General features: G+C 32.9%; 1 protein-coding gene across 1 annotated transcript; it reads right to left on the bottom strand.

Moving 5' to 3' along the window:
- Nucleotides 1–1,814: 1,814 nt before the first annotated feature.
- LOC116019681 (WAT1-related protein At2g39510-like) lies at nucleotides 1,815–5,969 on the bottom strand. Its single transcript, XM_031259970.1, has 8 exons — nucleotides 5,956–5,969; nucleotides 5,625–5,828; nucleotides 5,457–5,519; nucleotides 4,027–4,143; nucleotides 3,706–3,943; nucleotides 3,204–3,365; nucleotides 2,179–2,330; nucleotides 1,815–2,013 (listed from the first exon to the last, which is right to left on the bottom strand). The coding sequence occupies exons 1-8, from the start codon at nucleotides 5,967–5,969 to the stop codon at nucleotides 1,815–1,817; spliced, it is 1,149 nt and encodes a 382-aa protein (XP_031115830.1).
- Nucleotides 5,970–10,466: the final 4,497 nt, after the last annotated feature.

The raw sequence follows: 10,466 nt of genomic DNA, 5'->3' as shown, positions 1-10,466 counted from the left end.
CGGCGGCTACCGAACCAAAGAGAAGAAGAAGCAAAGAGTTTAGAGAGAAGGAGGAGCCTTCTAGGGTTTTTAGGATGTATTCTTCTTCTTAATTAGCGTTTTATGGTGACAATAAATGTACTTCTTCAAAGACTTGAAAACTTACCATGTAAGGAGATCTGCTATGGAGATGATATGGCTTCATTAGTGTTGAAAATTGCAGACTTTATTCCGGGGAAGATGTATTCACCTAACGTTCTCTTTTTCCTACCAAAAATCAACTGATACAAACTTCATTCAACTGTATTTTATTCCAATAAGACATGGTGTGCAAAGTGTAATATATGTTAACTAATGAATAAGTCAAGTGGTGCTAAAAGTTAATAATGCATATAAGAGAAACTCGAGAACTTCTTCTTGGCTTATCTGAGTTAATGGATTGAGCTTAGAAGCCACGTTCTGTCCATCTGACTGGGAAAACACTTTCTCAAAGCTATTTTTATCCAGCAAAGAAACATTGAAGAAAATGCCACCTATATATTCAAATACTACAAATTCCCCAACTCTTAACCATGATTCTGCACAAAAACGTCCCAACCCTTCTCAAAGTAAAGCTTCCCTTGGCTGCCATGTCCAGTCCCCACATCCCATCTCCCCTTTGCAGTGTGATACGATCCCACATCGGCTCCACAAGAGATTGTGGAGTGGTACTTAAGTCTACTCATGAGCTAGCTTTTGTGGTGGAGTTAGGGTCTTGGCTTGAGTACCGTATCATTGGTGCTTTCATTGAGAGTCGAACTCAAGACCTCCCGCTTACCAAACGGGTGCTCTAACCAACTGAGGTTGTATGAGTTGCTCTTCTTCGAGTCAAGAGCTAAACTCCAATGGCTACCCTTCGAGTGGCAGCCCAATTCCAAATGACTATGCTTCGACTTATTCCCTCAAACTTTTCACATACCAATGGTGGCAGAGTCATCTAGTGCCAAAAATAAAAATAAAAAGCATGACTAATAACTAAAGAACGGCTTTTCACATACCAATGGTGGCAGAGTCATCTAGTGCCAAAAATAAAAATAAAAAGCATGACTAATAACTAAAGAACGGCGGTGAGGTTACTTTTGAGGAGAAGATAGTTAAGATTTGAGGGGAAGAAGACATGGAATGACAAAAATGCTCCTTATTTAAACAATCAACATATGATAAAAGGCTAATTAATAAGAAGAATACATGAAATGATAAGAATGCCCTTCATTTTGACAATAAACTGACGGAAAATTAGACAGAGAGTCAAAAGTGGCACTCTCACAATAAGAATGGTCACAATGTGACAAAATTAATTATGGTGTACTAAAAGTGGAAATGTCCTAATAAAAGTAGGACCAAAAAAAGGAATTAACTCTATAAAAATAGCAACTATGTTATTTGAAATCCAACCTTCAAGAAAAATTTAGGTAAAATGGGCTAGTGTTAAGTAGAAAATTTATTTAATTCAAATTTGTTTTTACATCAATATTCGGTTTTAACAAACAGAGACATCATTGTCAAGCACCTTGTGCTCAAATGACAGCTCTCTTATTTAGGGAAGGTTGCAGGGTCAAACTGCAGTAGTGAGGTATTGATTCTTTAGACTATAACAGATAGAGAAAGTATAGAAAATATACTACCTTGTAATAGAATCAATAATACTCAAAACAAAATTTTTTAAAAATACAAATAGAGAGACATCCTTCAATTGTGGAACTAAAAAGGCTATTTTTAAAAAAAATATACATTATTTATTTTCTTAATTCGTCCTAAGCTTTAATTTATATTCTCTTGGTACTGCAGTCTTTAGCCTAGACTACTTCATCATCTCCGGCAATTGTTTTAGGAGTATCAATGGGTTCTTGCTTAGTTGGAAACTTGACTAATGTCGACGGCGATTTATCGGCCGGAGCTATTTTATCGTTGATTAATTCAAGTGAGTCTTGATCTTGTTTCTTGCCCCATAGTACCATGTATAGACCAATGATAATCACGCCGGCTCCCAATGCCCTATGATCAATACAACATGAAAGATAGTATTGGATTAAATTTAAGAGAGTTGAAAAGATAGAAAAAACAAATTAGTTTTTATATAAGATCAAAACTACTTCGTTCCATAGTATAATTATAGTTAATTAAAATGTAGAAGGGAGGGTTATTAGTAAAAAGACATACTTTCCAAAGTCCAACTGCTCAGCTAACATAAATGACCCCAAAATGGCGACGATAATCATGTTTAATGGATTAAATGCAGTAACAAAAACAGGTCCCTTTTCCTTTATGATTACACCCGACAAGTAATATGTAACTCCTGAACCAATTACTCCCTGCAAATAAATCATTAAACTTCTCTGAGAAATCTTGATCGAATACTAATGTTTGAAATTTAAAAAAAAAAAACATGTGCTTTTTGATATTTGAATTATAGGACAATAGTGATTTTTAGGTCTTATTTCTAATTTTCTCGTTGATAGGACCCAACTTCACAGTTTAATTTGTGGCCAAAAACTAACACAAAGTCGTGGAGTTAGAGTATGATTTCGTAGAATAAATAAATAAATAAAATGAAAAAAAAAAGGAAACTTAGACATGTTTGGTAATACAGTTAGCTTATTAGTAAATTTTGACTTACTTGACCAGTATTATATGTTTGAGTTAGTTAAATAGCCAAAATAAGTGTTTGATTAAAATAGCTTGTTGCTCCAAAACGTTAAAATTCAAAAAGCTGCTCAAAGTAGTTTTTTCGACAGTTGTTATACCGTGGACTGTGGTCTATAATGCATTGTCAGTTCATCACAAATGCAGTATCAACCATGACCATGTCCACAGTATAATTTGCGCTTTTTCGAACAACTTTTTGAGAAAGTCATTTTGTCTGTAATCAGTTGTCAGAGCTAATTTACTAAACATCTTTTTACAATCAGCTAACGTTATCAACTAGTCAAATCCACTAACCCGATTAGTTAAGAAATATTTACCAAACACTCCCAATGCGATTTTTTTTTTTTTTCCTAATTCTTGTCAACCAAAAGTTTTGGAAGATAATGAATAATTTTAATGGAATGACCAAAAGTAACCCTTCACCTACTTCTCAAGGACTAAAATAGTGACACTTATAACATATGGATGGGATTAAACCCATCTAGCCACTATTACTCTTCAATTCATAGACAAAAAGGTAAGGAAAGAATATTCCTTACACTATAAACATAAGCTAAGAGCTTAATGTCCCAATGTAAGGCCCAGGCTGCCGGATTACCCCTCTCAGCCACTAAGGCTACCACAGAGGCTTGCAATGCTCCCATAGTGCATATCAAACAAGTAAGAGATAGTCCAGCAGGGTATGATTTCAACGTATTTGCCTGTTAAACAAAACAAGTCATATAGGGTGAAACTCAACACTATTATTTTTTATACTACTACATAGTGTATTGTCATCACAGTTTAAAAATCAAAAACATTGCTGAGTTATATACGTGACCATCTTTAACCCTTAAATTATGAACTAAGAGGCGATTTTAGTCGTTGGGGACTATTTCTATCACCAATTTGTCACTTAACAAAGTGGCTGATTTGATCATTTAAGTATTAAAATCACCACTCCATACATAACTTAGGAATTAAAGATGGTCACGCATATAACTCAGAAATCATGGGTATAACTAGAGAACCAAAAATGCAATGTCTCCTTAAATATATAACCTGAAGAATGTAGAAGCTGGCCCAGCAGATGCAACCTGCTGCAATCATGAGAGCACCTTTAATAAAATCTTGCTGGGAATGTAAAGTTTGAGTGTGGATATGGTGTGTGTGTTTGGTCCAAGGCAATCCAATGTTTGGTCCTTTGACAAGAGTCATAATCATGGCTCCCCCAAAGGTCGCTATTATTCCCAAAATCTTTGCCTGGCTATGCAATTTCCTCATCTTCACTTTCTCAAGCCTGTACATTATTGAATTATATGTAATTATATATTATAAAATATTATACTGATTATAGTGATGGTATCATCAGTAAAAATGTACCTAAGGATCCAGGCCAATATAAAAGTAATGGCTGGGACAAGATTGGACAATGCTTTTGTAAATGTTGCCGTGGTGTATTTCAGCCCTATGTAATTCAAATTTATGTCCACAACAGGCCTGCATATAATAATAATAATAATAATAATAATGGAAAAGGGAAAATCACTATTTTATTTCCTTAATTGTTTTTCAACTGTTATTATACTTCGTACTTTTCAATTTTAACTAATTTGATCATCGAATTGTTTAACATTTCCTCAATTAAACCCTTCGACGATTAGATTGACAAAATTTTAAAAATTAGAAAATCCTCATTTTGGCCCCTCAAAAGGATTTAATTGATGAAATTTTAAACAATTTGGGAATCAAATTAGTTGAATTTGAAAACTAGGGACTATATTGACATTTGAGAAACAATTGAGGGAACAAAATGATGATTTTCCCGGAAAATGACATATTTGGTCTGTTGGTTTTGTAACCGGTTCTGAGTTCAACTCCAATTAGGAACAGCCTATTAGCTTTCTTGATTTGGATGGGTGTTGGATATGGGCAAATTATTGTGTGGACCATGGTCCACATAGCTGTGTGGACCAAGAATATAAAGTACATTTTTATTATACTAAAAGTACATTATTTTTGTACTGAAGGTACATTATTTCATAGTATATATGAAATAACTATGAAATAATGTACCTTCAGTACAAAAATAATGTATTATAAAATAATGTATGCTATACACAAAAATAATGTACTTTTAATATAATAAAAATGTACCTTATATTAATGGTCCACACAACTGTGTGGACCATAGTCCATCCAATAATGATTGTTTGAATATGTGGGAGGGCAAATTTTACTGTGGACCATGGTCCATATAATAATGTGGTCCATGAAATAAGTATCATTTTAATTACATTTCAGTTTCATTTGACAATATTGCTCTTTTTTTTATTCATTTTCTACACACACTAGTTTCATTATAGTAATACCAAAGTATCTTTTTATTTTACTACAATTTCATTTGACAATATACATTATTGTATGAGCTCTATTTTGTAATTTAATTTTTCACACACTGCACACTAATTTAATTATAATAATGCTAAAGTATTACTTTAATTACACTCCACGTTCATTTGACAATATATGTTATTGTATGGTTCTTGATTTTAGTTTCATTTTAGCATTACACTAAAGTATCATTTAACAATATAATTATTGAACGAGTTGTTGAACAGTAGTAACGTAGTTTTATTTTAGCAAACACTAAAGTATCAAATTAATTATACTACATTTTCATTTGATGACTATTGTATAACAATTGGCTGGGGAGGGACGGTCCACGCAATAATTTGTCCCAAAATGTTTGGATAATTTTGAGAGACAAAAAAAATAGAAGCTTTTTTTGCCCTTAATAATAAGATACATACTCTAATAAAGCAAGGACCATTATCTTCAAGAAAATGGGAACAGTCATCTTAGGCCATATTTTCCTGCATAAAAAAACCAATGGTAGATGCAAACTTAATGTGTGTATACATTAAACGCACCAAACTTTATACTTCTTAAACATACGACGAAGATGATGGGCGGCGTACCTTTCAAAGGCGAGGGCAAAAGGAGCCATGAAGGCGGCGGCGAAGAAACTCCGGTAAACTGCGTAAGTGAAGGGGCTCATGCCATCATTGAGAGCAGACTTGGCAATAATACTCATTCCTGCACTCCCAAACTGCAATAAGATGACACCCAAATATGGCTTTACCAACTTTAAGAATTTAACTAAATTCTCTCGTGTCATGTTGCTTTTTGGTGTTATTTGACTTTAATTTGTTTAGTTTGTTTTTCCCTTTATATTTGTAGGAGTGAAAGCCTTTCATTGCTCATTTCAGTGCACGTGAGTATTGCGAGCAAGTTTCAATATTTCATTACTGCCGACGTACCATTATTGTTCATTTCAAACCACAAAGAGATTTGACAAATAATTAGCCAATAAAAAAGTAACTACAATAGATTTGACAAATAATTAGCCAATAAAAAAGTTTAAGTTCTAACAAAATGACAGACCAAAACAATAAAATACACCTATCCAAACTAAAATAGATTTGGAAAATAATTAGCCAATAAAAAAGTACAAAAACTAACTTGCATCATTTGTACACCTACAAATTTATTTACAAGCATATAATTTTTAAAATTCATGTTAATTAACTGTATATTCAGATTTTCTTACCAGGGTCCACAATATAAGGTGAACCCCGATCCATGGTATAACAGTACAATTGCTTTATTTTTGTTACTGTAATTATTTTAATATAATATATAATTTTGATTCAAATATTAATTTGAAGTTATGTTTTATGTAATTTAATTTTTAATTAATTCATATTCAATATTAGTCTTGTCTAGTTCAAGTGTCGTCCCCCTACAAGTGCTTGTGAGTCCTTTTTATCTTCCTCCGTGCAGTAACGGAGCATTAATGCTAAAGAGCTGAGGAGCCGTTGAGCATTAATGCTGAGGAGCTGAGGAGCTGAGGAGCCGTTGAACATTAATGCTGAGGAGCTGAGGAGTAAACTGCTGAACAGTGTTGAACGGCTAGTTTGATCAGTACTGATGCCCAATTATCCTGTCACCAGTCCCCCCACTCCCTAGCCAACGAGAGTAGTAGAGGTGGTTTTGGAGTAATGACGTGTCTAAGAGTTGTTTTTTTTTTCGAAGAGTACGAGGCCAGTGTTTGGCCGAGGTGACCTCGGTCAAAATAGATTGGCCGAGGTCAGCCTCGGCCAATTTTGGCTGAGGAATGACCTCGGCAAACATGATTGGCATGTTGACACGTTAACCAACATCGTTGGCATGGTGGTTTAGCACCTCGTCCCTTAAGCATGAGATTGGGGGTTCAATCACACCCATGTGAAGGAGCAAACTATTTGGCCAGTCCTCTACCATTTAGTGTGCTGACCCGATGGGACGGAGGCTTAGTCCTCGGGCTATTGAAACGACTTATGTAATTACTCCGTATATTATTATATTACTAAAATAAATATGAGAAAATGAGAAATAATTTTAATTATAATTATTATAAAAATAAATTCAACAACCAATGTTTAGTTTAATTACCATAATAATTATTAGGCAATTATTATTAGTCAATTACACTAATATATGTGCAATTATATATACTTTTATACATTAAGTAAGTATATTCATTTTCACCATATCGCATTTAGTTTTTTCTTCATCCCATATTTGAATGAATTAATTGTAATTATTATAAAAAATCTAACAACTCCTGTTTAATTATTTTTTTTAAAGTTTAAATAATTTAAAGTTTTCAAAAGGAAAGTTTAATTAATTTTTTTAAAGTTTTTAAATAATTTTCAGTCAATTTGTAATATCCTTGTTTTTTTTCAATTTGCCTACTTTTTGTTTCCGTTTCCATTAGGATCTTTTTATATTTTCAATCAATTAATAAAATTGTTTTTCTTTTCCATTTTATCTTTACTATTGTTTGGGCGGGAACAAATGATGGTTTTATTTTTATTATTAGTATTATAGATATAGAAGTATAGATCGGATAAGTATTCAAATTATTATTATTGGTATAAATAATAATTAATAAATTATTTTTTCTTATAAAATTATTAATTATTCTCAGAATTTGGTAAATAAAATTTTGTTACAAATTAAAATTTATTAATTTTTTTTACCAATTAATTAATAATATTAGTTTGTGCGGGAAAGTTGAAGGGGAAGATTTTACTTTTATTAATATTATTGATACGTGAATATATAAACAAAATTACCTATTAATAGATATTAGTTAATTTCCATTTTACATTTTCTTACGAAATAAGCTTTATTAATTATTTGACCAATAAAATATTTAATTAATTGACTACAAAAGTTTGAGCGGGAAAATGAAATAGGAGGATTTTACTTTTTATAGGTAGTATAGATATAGATTAGTGCAAGTACTAAAAACAGCTTAATCACATAAAGTAAAGCCACAAGTTTCTTTTTTGCCCTTTTAATTTAGGGGGCAATTCGGGCAAAGCTATAACAGTTTAATTAATGAATTCGTAACCTATCAAATGCAATTCATTCAATTCACACAAGTACTAATTCAAGATTATTATTATTATTTTTTAAAGGAGTATTAGATACTATAACAATTTTGGTTCTAATACAAATGAAAATTCATAAGAAAAGAATTAAATAGACCTCTGAGCTATATGGTCCTTCTGCACGGCATTGTGGACAATGGCCAAGTGGTTGAACCCCTCTATTGGATTTAAAAAAAAAAAAAAAAAAAAAAAAACACTTGGCCAAACAAATTGCGTCAAATCAACTTTTAAGAAAAATATGCATGAAATAAATTCTGTTTGACTTCTTCAAATGTACTAAGCAAAAAGCAAATTCTCTTAGAAACAAGTTGTCATAGATCAGTACTGGGAAGTGCTCAATTTCAGACCACTAAAAAGTGATAGTTAAAAAACGAGGAATAATTAAAACAAATTTAAAATGCAATTTTTAATAACATCAAAAAAAACCTTTGTTAATAACAACTTTTTTATGCGCTACAACTTGAATGCGGAAGCACAAATAACAATGAACTACATGTAAATCAAATTAGAAACTTGAAAATCCTTATCATCCCTAGAGTTTTCCTGGGTATTTATAGATGTGATGAAAACCTCTCTTTCAAGAGGAATGAGAAACCTTCTTTTAGGAATAGAATCCCAGCCCTTTAGGAATGTGAAGCATCCTTTTAGGAAACCCATAACCTTTTCCAATATACATCTTTTAATCCTTATAAACTTAAATTTTAACAAAATGAGAGGGAGGGAATTTCACCCAGTAATTTCGCCTTTATACATCACTAATCATCATCACCGTGCCTGTCTATAGGCCGGACATTTGTTACAGTGTTGGTTGATTAGTAGGTTTATGGAGTCTCATCGTCAATCACATTTGCAGGCAACAAAAAGAATAATGCGATATTTGAAAGGCACATATGATCATGGGTTACTATATTCATCATCTAACAATTGTGTTCTTACTGGGTATTCTGACAGTGATTGGGGTGGAGATTTAGATGACCGGAAAAGAACTTCTGGTTATTGTTTCATGCTTGGCACTACAGCTTGTTCTTGGTCCTCCAAGAAACAGTCAATTGTTGCTCTCTCAACTTGTGAAGCAGAATACGTTTCTACGGCTTCAAGTGCATGCCAAGCAATATGGTTGAAGAATGTGATGAACCAAATTCATTTTCCGGTTCAAGGGCCAATAAAGATTTATGTGGAAATTATCCTGCAATCAATCTAGCTAAGAATTTTGTCACACATGGAAGGAGCAAACATATTGATATACGTTACCATTTCTTGAGAGATCAAGTCGAGAAGAGAATTATTGAATTAGTATATTGCAAGTCTGAAGATCAACTAGCTGATATATTTACCAAGCCGCTGAAGCATGAAGCATTTGACAAATTTAAGAAGATGATTGGAGTAGCAGTTCTGCAACACCAGAATTAAGGGAGGATGTTAGTATATTTAATTTTGATGTTTAGTTTAAAATATTATTCTAGTATTATTTAGGCTAGTCAATCATATATATTAGTCTTCCTATTTTTATGCTAGTTCTCATGCACGTTAATAGAAGTAGTGGAGATGTGATCCTAACTTTCAGTGCATGATCTTTGATCTTTAGCCTATATAATTACATCAATGTAGTCAAGTATGTGATCAATAAACACAATATCTTTCTTCTCTTCTTCTACAATATACAGCTCTTGCATTAGATATAAATATTATTTCCTTCTTCACACCCAACAGCAATGCTATAGAAAACTTGATTCGCAGACTGTTTCACAATTTTGAAACTGAATTCTTTGAAGGAACTTAAAGCTTCTTTAATGATTTGGTCAAACGTACCCATGACTGACACTGGTTGAATAATCGTCACCACATGAGTATCTATTTCCATTCTTCTATCCATTGACAATATCTCCATCGGGCTGAATTGCATATCATAGTAATAGGAGTCTCTTTTTCATTGTCATATTTGTCACCCAGGATGAGATTCATATACGCCATGACTAGTTTTATTGTTTCACGCATTATGAAAAAAGAATTTGCCAAGTAAACGAGAGGAAGAAACTCGTCAAAACAACGAGAGGAAACACACAGAAACTTCAAACAAAATTAAACCAATAAAACAAAGCAAAGGGAAACAACAGTACAAAAATAAGAGAGCAACGACCGGTAGCGGTGGAGATGGAGGAGAAAACGATGAAGGCAAATAAGATAATGAAGGCGAATGCTATCTGAGGTGGAGATGGCAGCAGAGGAAGATGATCGGACGCCGCCTCTGATCCACTTGCTTCACGGAGGCGGCGGCCTTGAAGAAAACCAAAGAACCGAGAGAACTTCAATAGAATTCAA

Source organism: Ipomoea triloba, chromosome 5, assembly GCF_003576645.1.
Source record: "Ipomoea triloba cultivar NCNSP0323 chromosome 5, ASM357664v1".
NCBI lineage: Eukaryota > Viridiplantae > Streptophyta > Magnoliopsida > Solanales > Convolvulaceae > Ipomoea > Ipomoea triloba.
This window is presented reverse-complemented; position numbering and strand designations above follow the sequence as displayed.

Bases quoted from the DNA above. Each gene is read 5' to 3' on its own strand.
- LOC116019681 (XM_031259970.1), bottom strand. The intron at 5,520-5,624 runs GTACGCCGCCCA...TTTTTTATGCAG, and splicing joins TTTGCCCTCGCCTTTGAAAG to GAAAATATGGCCTAAGATGA. The intron at 3,366-3,705 runs GTTATATATTTA...TTTGTTTAACAG, and splicing joins CCAGCTTCTACATTCTTCAG to GCAAATACGTTGAAATCATA.